Here is a 20,050-nt window from a genome sequence, read left to right on the forward strand (position 1 = left end):
AAAAAATCTGTTTTTATTTTGAAAATGTGGTTATTATCTGGGTATGAAAGCAACCTAAATAGTACTCCCTTGTGATATCTTCAAGAGGCAGGTGCTATTGAGCTAAAACACATAGGGAGGCAGAACCCTACAGGAAATGCTTCTTTACATCTTGATCACTTAATGATTGCATTTATATAAATATTCTGGAATGCTCAGGAAAATAAAGGACTAATATTAAACTTGTTCATTATGAACATATGTATCAAAGTTCAAAGGTAAATTCTGATTTGGGGGTAAGATTTAAAATGCAAATTTAACTGATTTAAATATTAAAGCATGCAAAACAAAAACACCCAAAGAGAACAGTCCATTTGTCCAGATCCCTTGGGTGCTTTTCTCATCTGAGGAGGGTGCCCAGACAACACGAGCAACTGGAGCTCATTTACCTAATCCAAATAAGTACCCAAAGTAAATGGCATTCACTACCCTTGGTCTATGTCACAAGCTTCAGCTACATAAGACCATGGCAGAACACGAAACACCCAGGATGATACAGGCAGCCTTGGGAAAGTGGGAAGTCTGTGATACAGATCACTAACTGCCTGTCCTAAAATGTCTTGTTGCTGACTTTTAGCTGGGCATATGGCTGCCCAAGATAAATGGACTTTTCCCAGCCTCTTGTGCAGGTAGGTAATGCAATGTGACTGTGTATAACCAGTGAGATGAAAGGAGAAATATTATATATTCTCTTGTAGAAACCATCTTTAAAAAAGAGGCAAACATGTGCTCATGGCCACCTTCTTTGTTCATTCTTTCATCCTACTATCAGGAACATGGATATGGGGGCTGCCACCTGGGACCCTGGCAAGCCCATCCCAGAAACAATGAACTGTAAAAGAACTAGACTGAGGACAACTTTGTGTGACACACTGAGCTCTGAATGACATACCTCCACAATTCTCATGTGGCAGAAATACTTTTTAACCTTTTTAAAGCTACTGTTGTTTCATACTTCTTTCACAGGTAGCCAAGCATAATTCTAACCAATAAAAGAGTGCTGGGGACCTACTCAACAGATGACCAGGGAGTACAGGTTAATACCCTTAAATTACATCATCTGAATAAAACCCACATTTCATTTTCTAACATAATGACAGGTAAACATTCATAAGACTAGTCTACAATTTTTAGATTTCCTTTGGAGTTTTTGTTGGGTTGGTTTTGGCTGTAATAGGTTTGATAGGAAGTTCATCAAGTGAGTAACTTTGATTAACTTTGCTTTTGCAACTTATGACCAAATTTAGTCTTAATATTTCAGAGGATCCTTTCTACTAGATAAATACTTCCCCTGGAAGTACTTGAGTCTTTCTGGTAGTTGTAATCTTCAGTTAATCTAAGTGGCTTTCCAGATAATAGTCAAAAGAACTGATACTTACTTTCATGAATAAAGTAGAACATGAGGAGGGATTCATGCAGAGGCTTTGGGGAATCTTCACCTCTATCATGAAATGCAACACATTTTTTAATGTGCATTTCCTTGGGGAGAGTGTTGTAGTTTTATCAGATTATCAGAAAGATCCTTACCAATAAAAAGCTTAAGGATAATTGGGGTGAAGCATATTTGTTCATGAAATCTCACTTTTTCACAAATACAGACAATTGTCCTAGGAGGTTGGATAATACTATTTAAATATATCAAATTCTGGGCAGCCCGGGTGGCTCAGCGGTTTAGCACCACCCTTGGCCCAGGGCCTGATCCTGAAGACCCAGGATCAAGTCCCACGTCGGGCTCCTGGCATGGAGCCTGCTTCTCCCTCTGCCTGTGTCTCTGCCTTTCTCTCTCTCTCTCTGTCTCTCATGAATAAATAAATTTTAAAAACCTAAAAAAAAAAAAAGTATATCAAATTCCTTTTTTGTATTTACTTTGGGAAAGAGTTTGAGAATATCATATGGTCAGAAATTATCAACTGAGGGATTAAAAAAAAATACATGCCTGCCATGGTTCACAAAAGAAAACATCCTGCAACTATGTAATAGACTCAACAAGATTTTTCTGAATGCCTCGTTTACACAGTCTAGTGTGTTTATATATATACTTAATTTATAGGTAATTAACTGTATTCTTCAAAATTGTAATCTTAGGTGGCCAATTATTATAATTCCTTCATAATGTTGGCTTGGGTTTTGGCCCAAGAGACACCAGCGAAAAAGTGAAGCATGTTGGTATGCTTCATAGAGAGTGTTAATATTTCTAACAGGAGGCTTAATATTTATACCAAACCATATGCATTTCCACTTTGGGGTTCATTCTACTTCTCCTAATAAGAATACTGTTTCCTAGGGTGCCTGGGTGGCTCAGTTGGTGAAACACATGACTACTGATTTTGGCTGAGGTCATGATCTCAGGATCGTGAGGTGGAGCCCTGGGTCAGGCTCTGTGCTGGGCATGGAGCCTGCTTGAGACTCTCCCTCCTTCTCCCCAGGCCCCTCCCCTGGTCCCTCACTCACACACACACTCTCTCTAAAACAAACAAACAAACAAACAAACAAACAAACAAACAAACACTGTTTCCTAAGGGTGTCTAAGAAAGCAGAAGAACTGGGAACTCAGAGAAACAACAAAGGAAACTTGTTTGAAAGACTTGATTATGATACATGTTGTGATAATTTGGACAAGGAGAATAATTATAATGGTAGTATTTATGCTTGTATCAATTTATTTGTTTTATTTTGGAAGGAAATGAAAGTATAAATAAGGTGGCGCCATGGATATACTGCAAAAAGAAGACTTAACTCTACTAAAGTCAAAAGTAGATCTAAAACACTGAATATGATACTGGAACTCTTGCCATGTCATTACTGTTGTTGCCGTCCTCAGTAACAGCAACTGGAGTAACAGTGGCTGCTTCTCTTCTTGTGCTAAGAGATACTTGTCTGCCCCATTTGTCTTCAATAAGCAGGTTCCTCAGAAAAGGATGTAATTTATTCTCCTTAAACATGTGGCTGTTTTTTTTTTTTTAAGCTTTTATTTATTTACTTGAGAGAGAGCAAGTGTGTATGCAAGTCCGAATGATGGAGGTGGGGGAGAGAATCTCAAGCAGACTCTACACTGAGCACAGACTGAGGGCTCTATCCCACAACACTGAGATCACCCCCTGAGCCAAAACCAAGAGTCAGAAGCTTAGCCAACTGAGTGTATGGCTGTAGTTTTAAGGCAAAACATAGATTTTCTAGTCACCGGGATAGGGAATGGCAGGGCGATCCTTTCAAGACATTAAGCCACACACTGATATTTCACTTCAACCCTCTGCATGAGATGCACACATTGGTAATGGCCCTGTGGTTTTGTGAGAAGACCCTGACTTTGCCCTGAGACCAGGCTCTGCTTTCTTACCTGATCAAAGTTGTAGAGGGCGGCATGCAAATTGGCCATCATTCCTGTGGGGGGTTCATTAGTAATTTTAATGGAATCTTCCAGAAGTCCTTGAGGGATGATGTGTTCATTTGGTGTAGGTGCAGATTCAGCACTCATGAAAACCCTGTAATCTCTGTGGCCTCCTTGGCTGAATTTTTCGAGGAGTTTTTCCAAGGTTCCTAGCCACTTGGCTACCAAATGGACATTCTGAAAAACAGTATGGCTTATAATTCTGGTGAAATTGAAGAATATTACTTAAATTATGGGATCACAACATTTTCCCATATACAAATGTGTAGAAAACTCAGAGAACCAGTATCTAATTTTTCCTGGATTATCATGTTAGGGAGCAAAACACCAAAACACAATTAACTGCACAGTGAACACAGATAGGGCTCTAAATCACCACAGGTCATCTTTGCTAACCCAAATCTCCTTCCAACACAGCTTAACTACTTCCAACACCCACTAGTCACCTCTGAGAAGTCGGGTTCCTGACATTTTTCTTTGTCACAGTTCAAACTCAATTATGGAGACTTATCTGGTTAGTTTAGTCAAGTATAAAAACTGAAAGCCAGAAATGTACCTCATCACTCACTTCATTGTTTCTGATACCAGCCTCCTCTACTCAATGCTTACTCATTAGTATATGAACTCCAAAGGATGTGAGGGGTGAATGGCTAGCTGAAAAAGAAGTTACTCTGTGTTAAGATGCTCTGTGGATTCCTAACACATTATTTTCATTAAACCCTAGAGCTGTCAAAAATCCGAAAGAACTATATGTCACCACCATCACTTCTTCATTTTCAGTTTTGTGATTCACAATCCTCCAACTCTCTCATCCTAAACACCCACAGAGTACATGGCTGTTGGCGCTGTGAGAGCAGTACAAAGGCCCTAGCCTCACATGCTCTCTGGCACTAGAGACATCCTAAATATAATGATTGCCACATTACTCCTAGGGATATGTAGCTTTTCCCAACAAAGAAAAACACTTAATGTTATAAAAGCTACACACAGACACACACACAGACACACAAGGAATAAATGCAAATAGGGAATGGAATAGTAACATAGGTATCTTTCTTTGAAACAGTTTTGTTGTAACCAGACCTATGCCAATTTAGTTGTTCTCGTTATGAACCTTTTTCTTCCTTTGGCAAATACGGAACATTGGTAGGTGTCATAGCTGAAGTGTGTCCCCCCAAATTCATACGGTAAAGTCCTAACCCTCAGTACTTCAGAAAGTGATTGTATTTGGAATAGGTCTTTAAAGAGGTAAGTAAGAATAAATGCAACCATTAGAGTGGGTCTTAATCCAATATGGCTTTCATCCTTATAAAAAGAGGAGATTAGGACACACACACAGAGGGAAGATCATGTGAAGACACAGTGAGGAGACAACCAACTACACACCAATGAAAGAGGCCTCGGAAGGAACCAACCCTACTGACAACTTGATCAGACTTCTGGTCTCCAGAACTTTAAGAAATTCAATTTCTGTTGCTGATCTATGATACTTTAGTATGGCAACCCAGGCAAATTTACGCAGTAAGGAAGGGCTCTGAGTTTCCCACCCCATAAGCTTGCTACTGGATTATAGCCATAGTACTCCTCATACCTAACTGTGCCACTTGCACAAGCAAGCAGAAACAACAACAATGAAACCTGTTTTGCAAGCTCAAATATGACCTAACTTATTGTCTACAAGATCTTACTAGAGAAGTTTACTTGCAATGAGTAGAAGGATATTCTAAGCAGTGACTCTGGAGTCAAGGAACAGAAAAATCTCCAGGTGAGCCACCACTGACCACAGCCACACTCTGGAGTCTGGCCTGGGAACCATTCTTGAGGATCATGGCTTTGACATTGGCTGGATTCTTGTGCCCACTTGTCCAAGGTCAGGGCAACAATGCCTGTGCAACATTTTTAGGCAATCCATGTACCTTGGAAACCACCCATTTTGCCCATGAAAATAGATTTTTAAAATCCACTATGTTCAATTCACAAACCATCTGGTGTGCATCTGAGACAGGTAGCTTACTGCTACCTATGCAATAGTTTTCTCTGGAGTATGGGCTTCTGATAAAATACTAGCTAACTATCCCTCCACGGGCTCCATCTGATCACAGTAACTGACCACTGGAGAGTCTGGCTAAGAGCTCACTAACATGTGCATACACATCACATGCCTATGCTGATATAATTTAGCGTTACATTACCAACAACATAATGAGTTCCATTATGCTGGTCTTCCCTTTATTCAAAGTCCTTCTTCTCTTTTAAATGGCAAAGAGATAGCAGAGACTTCTAGAAACTGGGATAGCCACCAGCTCGGGGTGGTCTCTCCTCGCCAGTTACTCAATGTGTGGAGAGGAACAGCTCAACAGTTGCATTCTAAGTTACTGGCTTACCACTAAGGACACAAACCCAAGGTCTAGAAGAGATTTTCAAAAGCAGATCCTTCACAAGATAAGGTCTTTTGAGATTTTTTTTTTCATGGTGAAACTTACAACTTGAATTTTTGGGGCCAATGGGAACTTTGCATAGATAGAAAAATAACAAACATTTTACTTCAAATACTATGCTGTCTTTAGGATGACCATACCTCTCCTACTTCCTTGTCAGTCTGAGCCGGTGAACACATGAAAATTCTCAAAGAACTTTCTTTTGCAGGAAGATCTCAGCATCTACCCAACTGTCAGAGGAAGAACTGCAATCTCTGAAGAAAACAAACCCTCCACTGTCACCCGCCTGACCTTGGGAGCCTCAGAGGGGAACAGGTGAGCTCAAGTTACCTTACTGAAGTATAACCCAAGTTACAGGTATTGCTCTGCCAGAGGGTTCTATTCTGCTCAGACTCTGGGCAGCTTCTTCATAAATCCAATCCTTTTTATGCAGTAATGCAAAATACATCAACCATGGATACTGGAGACACTAGAGGTGGCCACATGAGCTAGCAGAGAAAAACGCTGCTTGCTGCCAAGCCGAACTGAACTCAAGGACCAGCTCTGCCACTTTGATGCTTGCTGTGTGCCCTTGAGGTTCTCTGATCATGCCGAGGCTCACTGTTCTGGTCTGTGTAACAAGACAACAATATCTATCCCTGTGGTCCTTGCAGCTTAGCTGTCATTATTAGAGATAACATAGCCTATGAATTGCCTCGTAAAGGGTCTGGCATAAGTGAGAAACTTTGGGTTCACTGTGCTGCAAATCAAAAGGCTATTTCTAGACCTGATGAGAAAGCTGGTATGCCTTGCTGGAGGAGGAGTCAGCATGGCTCCTAGATTGCCCTCTAAAGCTGACCTGGGCTCCACCTGCCCCTGGGTTCTTGCTAGAATCCCCAGCCAAGGGAGCCACTTGGGAGGACACTGGGTTAGAGATACAGACTCATATAATGCTAGCCCTACAAGGGATAAAGGGGTTATCTACTCTAATCCCCTTCACTCACAAAGGAAATGTAACACAACTAACTACTTAGGAGCAGAGTTAGAGTCGTATAATATATGTAAAAATGCTCTGTCAGCTTTAAAGCAACTTGCAAATGTGAGATATTGTGACAATGGCTCTGGCTGGCAATCTATACAAGCCTGTTTGTCCTCAAGCACTATTAGTGTTCCAGATATCTGTTAAGTCAGGAGAGTGAGAGAGTTCCCTCTCATATTTTTAGTTTTAAAGCACAATGGCCAGAAAGTTCCTCAAAAGATGATAGCTATCCTTGTCAGCGAGTCCCTTGGCAGCTTTGAGGTGTCATTAATACCGAGAGAACCCCGAGGACTCTGCAAATCACCGTGTGGCAGGAGGAAGGATCATTCCCGTTGGCCTGGACAACTCCGTACTGTCCATCCCTTGTGTTCATTCCCAGTGTCTTCCAAGAAGATGTAATACTCACTTGGAGTAAGACCCAGTGTCCTTGTTTGGAAGCTTTCTCCAGTGCCTTTTCTGCCACTGTCTCCTGACCTTGTCCTAAAGACACATTGTGAAATTTTCCCGAGTCAATGGTAAACCCCAGTCTTTTGCCTGTGGGAGGATACAACATGGTAAGAGGAAGAGCGAATTGAGGAGAGGTAAGAAGAGTCTGGAATTCTGTGTCTCGGGTCCATCTGTGGCTACTGCTGTCACCTTCTACGTGACTTTCATGAAGAATTCGAACTAAACTTCTGTCGTTTCAACAAGCAGCATTTTGAGCTCTCCACAGCTGCCTCCTTGTGAGCATTAGCAAAGCCCGTGGAAATAAGTTCCTCTGGTTTTATGGTAATGAAGCTTTTGACATTTTGATAGATGGCAAGTATTGTTATTGAGCTTTATTAACTCTTGCAGGAGTAGCAAAGCATTTCCTTCATAAAAAGGAGCAACATGTGGTAGATATCACATCATTTTTTGAATAAATTGGCTCATTGGGTAAATGCAGGAGCCTCTCACCTTGTGGCCATGCTTGAATCGAGCACAGTCAGGTCACAGCTCTATTAACCTGGTATTCTCAGTGCAGGCTGTGGGGAATAGTAATCCAAAGCACAAAGCGACAGTGCCTTGCACAATCAAATAGGCTTGCTCTAATGACCACTATTTAGTCACAGGGGGCACCAGATTACACTAGCATGGAGAAAATTGCCCTCTGGCCCTTATATAGTCAAAAGGTGGAAAACAGTACAAAAGAAACTTGCATTATGCCAACCAGAGGAATGTTCCATTTGAACATTTCTTCAGACTACAGAGTTATTAGCTTTACATTTTCCATATACTCAATCTCCAACAAATGAAAAAGAAAGAGGGAGAGGGAGAGGGAGGGAGGGAGGGAGGGAGGGAGGGAGGGAGGGAGGGAGGGAGGAAGGGAGAGAGAGAGAGAGAGAAGAGAGAGAGAAACTAGCTGTGAATTGAGAGGAAGGTCAGGTGGGCACTGGGTGAGAGGGAGGGCAGGAAGGCCAGCCTCCTGGCTCCTCACCAAGAATCTCTAGGTCTTTAAGGGTGTCCACCCCTGGAGACAGGAAGAAGAAGATGGGAGTGGCTGGGCTGCTTTCTTCAAACGCTTTAACTAAATCCAATCTGGTCCTTCCCACATACTTTGCACCCAATTTTTCCTCCACAAAATTCCTATAAAAAAAAGATAATGCAAAAGACATGATCAATCCTCTTTGACCTTGAAAAAGGCCACAACTTGGATCAGCATAAATCACAAGCACAGGAAGGAAGCCAACTATGTTCATTACATGGGATGTTTTCACGGAACAGTATGAATGTAGCTCCATTTATGCATTGATGTCAGTGAGATCCCTCCCTGCTTTAGCAGCTCTGAAAATCAAAAGCCTACATTCCATTTGGGGGGCTACTGAGACCCCCCTCTGAGTACCACCAGCTGCCTGTGAATGGCTTTGTATCCCCCAAATCTCCTGCCAGATCCCCCATTACTTATTAACAGTTCATTAGATTTGCCACAGTGCAATTTTCCGGCCTGCTGGGCTTCTCATGAATATACAAATGCTTTTTGGGGTGTTTCTAATATAGGGAAGCTCAATTAAGCAGGGAGTATTTTCCAGCAGCATCAGATTTAGCAGAAAGTAAGTACTACTAAGCAGAATTAACTTGTAAAGTAGGGTACACAGAGGCATCTGCAAAGGGGAAATTAGTTGGACAAAGTGGAGGAAAAGACTTGAGGTGTGTCAGTGCTCTTGAAGGAGAAGCACGAAAGGAAGGAAGTTGAGAACTCTCTGGCAAATTCAAGTGAGAACACGACTTGCGTGAATTAAGCAGCATATTACCATTTAGAAGCCGAAAGGGCAAAGAAAAAGGACACAGGGACCAAGACGTAGCCAGGGGTTCCTGTTTTAAATTGCATTGGTTGTAAAGTTATAGGACTATTAGCGTCTCCATGATAGGAATTCATTTTTGTTCGATGTGCAAAATTGTCGGAGCCCAAATGACACCGCTAAATAAAGACAGTGGAAATTGCACTGGGATAATGCGTGCTCCTGGCCTCTGAACTCTGCTGACACCCATCTCTCTTGCTAGAATATTTCCAGTGGTTCCCCATCTCCCTTCCTGATGTCAGAAGGAAGGTTTTCAGGAAGGATAGGCTCAGTTTCACTCCAGCCTGGCACACTAGTTAGTGTTTAGTGAGTTTCAACAACAGTAGTGATTACGGTCTCAAAATTTCACACAGAATTATGGCTCATCAATATGGACCACCAATGCCTACGCCAGAGACTCCTAGCCCCTAAGACTAAGTCTCCTCTAGGTCAATGCGCATTTCCAAAAATGCTAAATGCCCCACCTGAGAGCATACGTCATTCTGTCAGGGCGCACTGCTCTCAAAATAATCAGCTTCTGTATCAAACTTTTTTTCTTCCATTCTTGCGGCAACTTCTCTTTTTCTGGACACTCGGATTCTGCCCATTTCCTCCACTGTTTGGCAGATCCTTCCACATCTCGGTCTATGCCCCGAAATTCTTCCATAAGGGCTATTGCCTGTCATACAACAGGGAAGCAGATAGGAAGGGAAGAAATAGCTGAGAGTTTGAGATAAAGACTAGCAGATGTATCGAACCCCATGTGAACAAGTTGTGCTGCATAGTCTTCATTTCCTGGCCAGATTTACTCTACAACCTTTCCTGCCCTGCTAAGAGGGTGACCACTAAGCACTATATGAACTGAGCTCCCCAGTTCTCTGGCCTGTTTGGGTTTGGCCAATAGGAGGCACCAGCACAAGCCAGGAGGGCTGGAAGAGAGAGAAGAGGGGGTATTTCTTCCTTAGCTCTTTCCTCGTGGTGACGTCGCGTGGCAGTGGCTGTATTCCTCTACTAAATGCCACGGATCCTATAGGTTGGCTTTCGCCCATAACTTCATTTCTCAGCAGTTTCAGGAACTACTCCTTTTCCCATCTCCATTTCTGGTTGATTCCCTTAGTCTTCTTCCCATACAATGAAAACACACTCTTTGTTAAACATTTGTTTTTTATCATCTCTTTGAATGTGCCATCTGTTTTCTGCTGAGATCCTGACTGATCAACAAATGGACTTGAATTTATAATTCTAAATAACCTAATTAAAAATTCAATTACAAATAAACCTAAATATACTATAAAAATAAGGAATAATGGTTATTTTCAATGGGCAGAAATGTTCCCTTCTTAGAAAAAAGAGTAAATACAATAGTACGTTAGCATACAACAAGCATCTTTAAGGAATTCCAAAGTCTAGGGGAATAAACTCTTAGCAGTAGGATCTTCTGACAGAAAAATGAGTTAAGAATTGGTATCTGGGGCTGATGAATAACCATCACTTTTTTCTCTACAACATTCTGATCTGCTTAAACCTTTCGTAATGAGAATAAACTACTTTGTTGTTATGTAATAAACAAAAATATTTGGAAAAAGTAGAGAAATAATATAAAAAAGATAGATTTAGGCAAACTGATAAAAATGTTCATTTATATTCCTTGATTTTGCCAAAGGCCCTGCTGCTTATACATATTTATTAACTTTTCCACCCATAAGTAGGTCAAAAGTTCCTTTATTTCCAATTAATCACTTAATACTTTAGTAATGCAAAGATGAAGAGTATCACATTACATACCATAATTCTACAAATGAAATGGTATATATCACTCGTATTTTTAAAACATTTCTACTTCTGCAAGAACTGATATTTGAAGTAAGTTTCAGAAACTGAAAAACCATCTCCCTAATGTACCTTTAGAGCACTCCATGACTGAGAAGTTAGGAAGTCAACAGGACTCAGGTAGGTGTGTTCAACTGTGAAGCGAAGCAAGAAATCCAATTCGAGAGCGTCTATCTCCTTCTTTTTCAACAAGATCTTGAAGGCACACAAAATTGAAAAGGGTCATTTAATTCATATCAAAATTAGGACACAGGAGGTAGTCACCATTTAATAGATATGAGAAGAGGCAGAACCAGGTCTGCTGACAGTTCCTGTCAATATATATTGTTCTAAAGCTGAAATAATAAGTTTTTGATTATGCCTATGATCTCAAAAGCTTGACTAAAAATCAAATAATTATGAGGACTGTTTATGAGGACAATTTTAACACATGCCTATTAGCAAATTATTTGAAATATACCTTCATATTTAGTCTTTTGCCGTGAGCTCAAACTCGTTTTAAAACTTGTTACACAAATTGAGAAAGCCTCAGGTGATAATGGATCATATTACTACACAAAAGGTAGAACTAGTATTATAATTTAGTCCTGATACAGAAATTACATCTAATAACCTATGAGATATGTGAAATAATTTTTTAAGAGAGGTGGGGGAGGGGCAGAGGGAGAGGGAGAGAGATAATTTTAAATAACTGGCGTGGAGCCTGACGAGGGGCTAAATTTCACAACCCTGAGATCATGAGCTAAGCTGAAATCAAGAACTCGATGCTTAACTGAGCCACTCAGATGCCCAGAAAGATTTTTCTTAAATGTGAGATTAAGAAAAAAAGGAAACTGTTGCTTTATAGATACAATTAAACAGTGTAAACTGAAATAAACTATTTTTATTTAAAAAATATTTTATTTATTTATTTGAGAGAAAAATTGTTTCGAGTCAGGGCATGATCTCAGGGCCATGAGACGGAGCCCTTCATCAGGCTCCCTGCTCAATGGAGAGTCTGCTTGAGATTCTCTCTCCATCTCCTTCCCCTCCCCCAGCTCTGCCTCTCTCTCAAATAAATAAAATTGTAAAAAAAAAATCTTTTGCTGAAGTCCATATTAAAAAAGATTAAAAAATAAAAGGATAGATCCCACTGAAGGTGGCATTGTGAAACCTGGAGCTCTTTTATGTATTCATTGGTCTTTAAAGGGACAGAGAGACCCCTAGGACCACCCAGACCTGGACTCATAATTTTAATCTTCAAGAATTTCCCCGGTAGTAATTGGGAAGCTCTGTACAGGACCTGATAAGTGAGGAGGAAGTCTCATTGATCTGTTTTCAGGCTGATAGCTGATGTGGTCACTTAAAATGCATACCCATCCAAACTAAAATCTTGTGACCTACTCAAAAGTTGTACATGTCCAAGTTCACTCTGGTAAATTCATCCTCACCTCAGGCCACCAAAGGCTTCTAAGAAAGGTGTCATTTCTCCGTTCAGTGGAAGTAAAGCAGCTAATAGACAGAGGTATGGGATTTTGGCTCTGAGGATGCTTTAAAGTGACCAATTTCCTTACCTGAAAAGCCATCTGGGACAGGAAGGTGAGCTTATCCCTCTCAAGCAGTGCCTGGTTGGTATAGAGGAAGACAGCATAGGTGATGTCCTCCATCAGGATTGAGATGCGCCCCTGCACATCCTCTGCCTTGTCAGCCTGCTCAATTGCTCTGTGGAACAGCATGTTGAAAGCCTGGGGAATTTAAAGTAACTGGTAAAGGGTGGAAACTAATGCGTGATGTCAAGCTAGCTCTAGACACACAGTAAAAATGTGGAATCACTTTGTTAGTTTATATTTAACTTTTATATGAACTTTATATGAAACTGCCACCTGTTTTCCAAAACAGTCTTACCACTTTGCATTCTCATCAGCAACATGAAAGAGCTGCAGTATTGTACCTGTGCTAATACTTGTTACTGCTGGTCTTGTACAATTGTAGCCATTCTTTTTGATATATAGTAATACTTCATTCTGCTTTTATTTTGCATTTTTTAAAGCTTTTATTGATTTATTGACAGAGATAGAAAGAGAAAGCACAAGCAGGGGGAGCAGCAGAGGGAGAGGGAGAAGCAGGCTGTCTGCTGAACATGGAGCCTGAAGCGAGGCTCGATCTCAGGACCTGGGACCATGACTTGAGCCAAAGGCAAACACTTAACCAACTTGAGCCACCCAAGCGCCTTACTTTGCATTTTTTGATGAATATTGAGCATTGAAAAAATGTGCTCATGAGCAATACACATAACTTAGCACAAGACATATCTGTTCAAATCTTTCATTCTTTGAGTTGTCCTATTGAGTTGTCCAAATTCTTTATATATTCTTGTATAAGTTCTTTGTTAGATACATGTATTGGAAGGAAGTTTTAATAGTCTGTGGCTTGCCTTTTCAATTTCTTAATATCTTTTGAAGACCATAAATGTTTAATTTGATAGGGTTCAATTTATCATTTTCTTTCTATTGTATCCTAAGAAATCTTTGCCTAACCTAAAGCTAAAAAATTATCTCCTGGTTTTTTCCTAGAAGTTTTATAGCTTTGCTTATCTATAGTTAATTTTGTATACAGTGTGATGTAATGGTTAAAGTTCATCTTATTCTGCGTGAATATCCAGTTTTTCTCAGCACTATTTGTTGTAAAAACTACCCCTCCTTCATTGTTTTGGTATCACTGCCAAAAATCAATTGACCATATATTTGTAGGACTACTTCTAGACTTTTTCTTTAGGCTAAGTAGTATAAGTTTATAGTTAGTCCTGAAATCATGTACTGTAAGTTTTCTGAATTTGTTGTTCTTCAAAATTATTCACTAATTTTAAATCCTTTGAATTTCTACACAAATTTTAGAATCACTCTGCTGATTTCTATTTAAAAAGCCTTCAGGGATTTGATGGAGATGGAACTGAACCTATAAATCAATTTGCAAAGAATTAGCATCTTAATAATATTGAGTGTTCTTTTTTTTTTTTTTAATTTTTATTTATTTGTGATAGTCACAGAGAGAGAGAGAGAGAGAATGAGGCAGAGACACAGGCAGAGGGAGAAGCAGGCTCCATGCACCGGGAGCCCGACGTGGGATTCGATCCCGGGTCTCCAGGATCGCGCCCTGGGCCAAAGGCAGGAGCCAAACCGCTGCGCCACCCAGGGATCCCAATATTGAGTGTTCTAATCCATAAATATGGTATACCTCTCCATGGTCTATCTCAACAATGTTTTGTAGCTTTTCGCACATGGATCTTGTTTTGTTAAAATTATCCCTAAAAGTTTCATGATTTTGGAAGCTATTGTAACAGTACTGAGTTATTTCCAATCATTTGTACCTGATATATAAAAACAAAATTTTTTTATATTGACTTTATATCCTGCAATCTTGCCAAAAACTCACTTCTTGGTCCTAGTAGCTTTTTTGGGTAGATTTCTTAAGATTTTCTATATACAAGATTAAGTCATTTGTTTAAAAAAAAAAAAAAGACACCTTTTCTTTTCTTTCTAAATGTCTGTCCCTTTTATTGTATTATTGCACTGGCAATAACCTGCAGGGTAGTTCTGAATAGAAGTATTGAGAGAAGACATTGTTCCTGATCTTAGGAGAAAGCACTCAATTTTTCAACATTAAGTATATTATTAGATGTAGATTTTTGTAGATGCCCTTCTTCACTTTAAGAAGTAACCATCTATTCTTAATTTTCTCAGTCTTTTTTTTCTTTTTTAACTGGGCATTGAAATTTATCAGATTCTTTGTCTGCATCCAATGAAGTGATCATATGGTTTTTCTCTTTTGTTCTATTTTATGAAGACTTGTGTGTGTGTGTGTGTGTGTGTGTGTGTGTGTGTGTGTTTAATATTTAACCAACTTGCATTGCTGGCATAAATTTCACTTGGACATAACATATTGTTCTTTTTATATATGGTGGGATTCAATTTACCAATCTTTTCTTGAGTAGTTTGGCAACAGTGTCCAGGAAGGGGTCTGCTCTGTGGTTTTCTTCTCTTGTAATGTCTTAGTCTGGTTTTGGTTTTGAGTAATGATGGGTTGGTATTATTAATTTAATTTTATTACACTTTACACACTGTAGTTGTTCCAAAATCCAGCTATTCTATTCTTCTCAGAATTTCTGCACACTAGCTCCATCCTACTAGAAACCTGCTAGTTATTCCTGACTCTTTTCATTATTGTCCATGTCTAATCCATTTCCAAGGGCTGATTATTCTAGCTTCAAATCACAGATCAAGTCTATTCACTTTTGAGTCTTGTGTCATCATATCAGTCAACTGCTTCAAATCTTTCAATGGTTTCTTTTCATAGACAAACTATAATCTAAAATCTCCCACCTGGCCAGTGAGGTCTCCAAAGACCTACATTTTCCCACATCTCTAGATTCCTGCCTTGTCATCTTCTCTCTCGCTCATTAATTATACCTCCAGGCACAAAGATTCATTCAGCACCTGAAATTCCAAACTCTTTCATGTCCCTCACATCTGTGTTTACTGTAAATACTCCATAGGAAGCTCAACTCTATAGGAATCAATTATAATGTCACTTCCTCTGAGAGGCCTTCCCTGAGCTAAGAGTGAAAGAGCCTCTCTCATCTATATTATTTTCTCATTGTATTTATTACTTTTATATATACACAAATAGACACACTCCTATGTATCTCCATTCATGTTTATTTTTTTCCTCAAAATTGTACACTCAGCACAACATCTGGCATGATGATTAGTCTCAACAGTTATTCGTTTAAAAAATGAGTGACAGAATGGATACTGCCCAGGGGCACAAGGGTATAGAGTAAAGAGAATGGCCTTTGGGATCATAGCCATGAGATCAAATCCTGCCTCTTACCATGATGATGTGAATTCTTGGACAACTTATTTAAAATCTGAAAATGTTAGCTTTTTTTTTTTAATAGGGATAAAATAATATACTTTGTTGAGATATTGCAGGCATAAGAATGAACCACAGTATGAAAATGTCTTGGATGTAACAGTGACTTAATGAATAGTTGTTCTCATTCGTTCTCCTGCTCTACCAAAATAATATGAGAAATCTTTTTATAAGACACCTACATTTTCACAAAGTATAGGAGCCTCAAGGAGAATTCCCTTATAAACTCAAGACTCTGTTTAAGAACAGAAACAAATATATTATGATGCCACATAATTTAATGATCTCAAAGCCTTAATGGAAATTGTAAATAAAAGTTTCTGAGAAAATGAGAATTTTTTTCTTTCTCACTAGATCCTCAGGACTTCTTACTGGATATACTTATGCTTTTCCAGTGAATTTTAAACTTCCAGAAATGAGTTGAACTCATGAAATTTAAAATTTTTCTTAGCCTATTCAGCATTACCTTCAAAGAGAATTGATAGATGGGGTTAATTTTTTTGAGGTCATTAATAACAAAATAAAGAAGAGATGCTCTTGCTGCCACTGGTCTGTAACATTCTCGGGCCTCATTGATTTTTCTTTCATTTTCTTTAGCCTCAATCACCTATGGTAAGATCAAACAGGTTAAGTACCTTATTTTTCATATTCTTTATACTTACCTAACTGATAGAAGGAACATATCTGAAATGAAAAATTATTTGTATTAAAATAGACAACATGTATGGCATCTATATGCTTCATTTTTTCTAAAATTATTAAAGTCATATCTTAAAATACTTCTAAACTGAGTTTTCAGTGAGAATGGACATTACTCTAGCTGCTCTGCAGTTACAGGTTAAACAAACTAGATTGGTTTTGGTTTTACAGAATTTGTTCTGAGTAATGTCACCTTCCCTGCCTCCTCTCTTTTTCAGGTTTAATAACCCAGCTCTATCACCTCCCAGGGATAGCTTTTAAAAGTCTGCTGGGTCAATTCAATGCCGATAACTTTATTAGTCAACAAGGTATGCAAAAACAGCCAAGGTCAATAATATATCCAATACCCACGCTTACTAAAAAGGCATTATATGAAGACTCTCATGACTGTCTGACTTTGCACCAGATGATCCATATGCTCATATATTTCCATTTAGTTTATCTTTATGTAGTAGCCTCTGGGTACATTCAGAGAGATAATTAAAACAACAAAACACCACCAACAACCCATCAACCAACATACTCATTTTTATTCAAGGCTCAAATATATATATATATTTTTTTTACAGACTTGATTCTTCAAACTTGCATATAAAAGGAAATAAAATGTAGAGCAGAGGGGGGATTCCCTACATAGCAATATACTAAGGAGACAGGAAGAGGCATTTTAAAAGACCATTAGAAGCTAACTTCAAAGCTAAGACCTAATTTACTTAATTGCTCCAATCTTTACCATCTTAGGAGCTACCAGAATTCACTTACTTAAAAGGTTAATTTGGGATTCCATTTCTTCACTTAAATTGAGACAAACATATAGAATATGTGGTGACACAGCCTCAACTGGGTAATTAATAGATTACTAGTAATGAGGACATTCCAGAAAGGAAATAAGGTTCCTCTCACTTTGAAACAATGGAATTTTAAGGTTCGTGGCCACTTGGTGCGAGTCCAAAGCGTACACGATGTGAAAGGCATATTGGGACATATGCTGGACATTCAGCAGGAAGTCTCCTCAATACAAATTTTTACTGGCATTCAGGAAATGTCATTGTTTCCCAGAGTGAATAATGCATCTGAGTACAGCAGGAGACCATCCCTTGTTCAGTCTCCTACTACTGAATGCCCATAAACAAAACATCAGCTCTAAACATATTTCTCTAAAAGGCACAACAGCCTAGGAAGCCTGTGGTGGGACTGCAGGGTGTCAGTCTGCCAGAGCTGGACTGCTAAACCTTTTTAGATTTTAGACCATATAAGCCAGCGGGCTCCAATTTTCTTCCAATTTGGTCATTCAGAAAAAAAAAAAAAAGGCTGACAGCGTTTCATGTGAATGACTGGATCTCCGCTGAAGAAAGACAACCACCTCTGAGAAGAGTTCAACCACCTCTGTCTTCATGTGGAGCCCCACACATTTTGAAGGGCAGTTTATAAATGACCTGAAATCCACAAGTCAGTGCTCTTAGAGAAACTGTCAAGTTTGATCACATTTTTATGCCAAACACTTGATTCAAAGGGAGAACTGTGACCCACCGGGTGTCCTTTGCACCTTCTTACCTTGAGCTCTATCTCTGCTGCGGTTGCTTTTGTCCTCTCTAGTCTCTCCACCAGCTCTGTGTCATCTAGAAAGCTCCCCTCTGCCGCAGAAAGGCGCAGAAGGAGGTCGTCCTCTAGATACTTCAGCTCGATCTTAAAGTCATTTTGGTGCTTTGTCAAAACCAACTAATACAAACCAGGAAAAGTGTGAGAAATGCTGGTTCAATTCACGCTTGTAAGCAGTTTCTTTAATCACTGATTCCATGGAATTATATAGAGTAAAACACACTTAAAATTAAAAACATACTCATAAAAAAAAAACAACAACATACTCATCATCATCCTTAAAAGGTTATTTTAAAACAAGTCATAAAATATGTTAAGAACTACTCTGCAGGGTCCAGAGAATGAATATCTGTCAATCATTTAACATCAGAAACCTACAGGAACAATCTATTCTATTGGAAGAAACTTCTGATTCCTGCTTCAAATTTCAAGAGTTGGAAGTCATCCTTTCCATCCTCACAACAGGAAAAAAGCTAATCTTCAATTCTTCTAATATCCATCAAAGAACTGAAGTCACAGGGCCAACTGCTACCCCCCAAACGAGAGAGGTGAGGGAATACAGACAATCACAGCTGCTGGCAAACTTTCACATAGTCATTGGCTAATTGCTGAAGGCAGAGCTTGAGGGTTAAAAGTCTCTGTGGGATCTGCATTAGGAAACCCTTGAGGCTTAGGTGGATTTACCTCTAGGAGACTTACAGATTCTCACAGTAAAGATCAAGGGAAAAAAAATCCACTCCTGCTTTGGGCAATGGAAGGGGATAAAGCAACCATTTTGAAATACATCCAGAGGGAAGTAACCATTTAAAATATGCAAAAACTTTCTGTTCTCATAACAAACATTCACCATCAAGGGAAATTATATTATCAGAGCCTCACCTGACCTTAGTGGGGAGGATGACTGGACAACTCAGCCTTCCCTAGATGTCCTTTCTCGCATAAGGGAGATAAAAATAAATGATAAACTCTTCTGAAGTTCAAACTCCAGTGACTCAAGCCTATTGGAAAATCCTGAGATTTAAACATAGGATTATAGAATACTTCCCACCCACAATGCCTTACCATCATACCATACCAACAGACTCCAGTATGATAATACTGGATTACAACAGAGAGCTGCAAGATACCGACTTTATTTAAGAAGGAGCATCTAGGGAAGTCCAAGGACACAGGAGACAAAAACAGGGATCTGAGAGAAAAGTGAAGCCTATGACACTAACAGCTCTGGCAAACACGACACACAGCCTAACACCCAGCCACATGAACCTAATGCCAAAGCTCTATTTACCTCACTTCAAGTTACAAAATACATCATATCTGGCTTCTGACAAAAAAGTACAAGGCACACTGCAAGATGAAAAACACAGTCTGAAGAGATAAAGCAAACCTTAGAACAAGATTCAGGAAAGGCAGAGATTTTGAAATGATCAGACTGGGAATTAAAATAACTATGCTTAATGTGGTAGGAGGCTCTAATGGAGAAAGTGGGAAATATGCCAGACTATATGGACAATTTAAGTAGAGAGATGACAGAAACTCTAAGAAAGGAAATGCTAGAAAAAAATATTATGACATAAATGAAGGCTGCCTTTCAGGGGCTCATCAGTAGGCTGGCCACAGGGAATTACCAGCCAACTCGAAGATAAGTCAAACAGAAACTTTTCAAAGTGGAAAGGAAATAGAAAAGGAATGAGGAAAAAAAAGAAAAGACTGTCTAATAAATGTAGGAAAATCACAAAAAGCTTAACATACACATCATGGGAATACCTGAAGGAGAAAAAGAAGAAATATTGGAGGTAATGATGGCTAAGAATTTTCCCAAATTAATGAC

General features: G+C 39.3%; 1 protein-coding gene across 1 annotated transcript in view; it reads right to left on the reverse strand.

Moving 5' to 3' along the window:
- Nucleotides 1-20,050, reverse strand: part of DNAH11 (dynein axonemal heavy chain 11) — a 316,619-nt gene that overhangs the window by 24,780 nt on the left and 271,789 nt on the right. The window contains 8 exon segments of the mRNA XM_072783813.1: nucleotides 3,377-3,604; nucleotides 7,290-7,417; nucleotides 8,340-8,488; nucleotides 9,666-9,859; nucleotides 11,083-11,205; nucleotides 12,564-12,734; nucleotides 16,388-16,528; nucleotides 18,175-18,339. Of these exon segments, the coding sequence (XP_072639914.1) occupies nucleotides 3,377-3,604; nucleotides 7,290-7,417; nucleotides 8,340-8,488; nucleotides 9,666-9,859; nucleotides 11,083-11,205; nucleotides 12,564-12,734; nucleotides 16,388-16,528; nucleotides 18,175-18,339 (1,299 nt within the window).

This window comes from Canis lupus, chromosome 18, assembly GCF_048164855.1.
Source record: "Canis lupus baileyi chromosome 18, mCanLup2.hap1, whole genome shotgun sequence".
Lineage (NCBI taxonomy): Eukaryota > Metazoa > Chordata > Mammalia > Carnivora > Canidae > Canis > Canis lupus.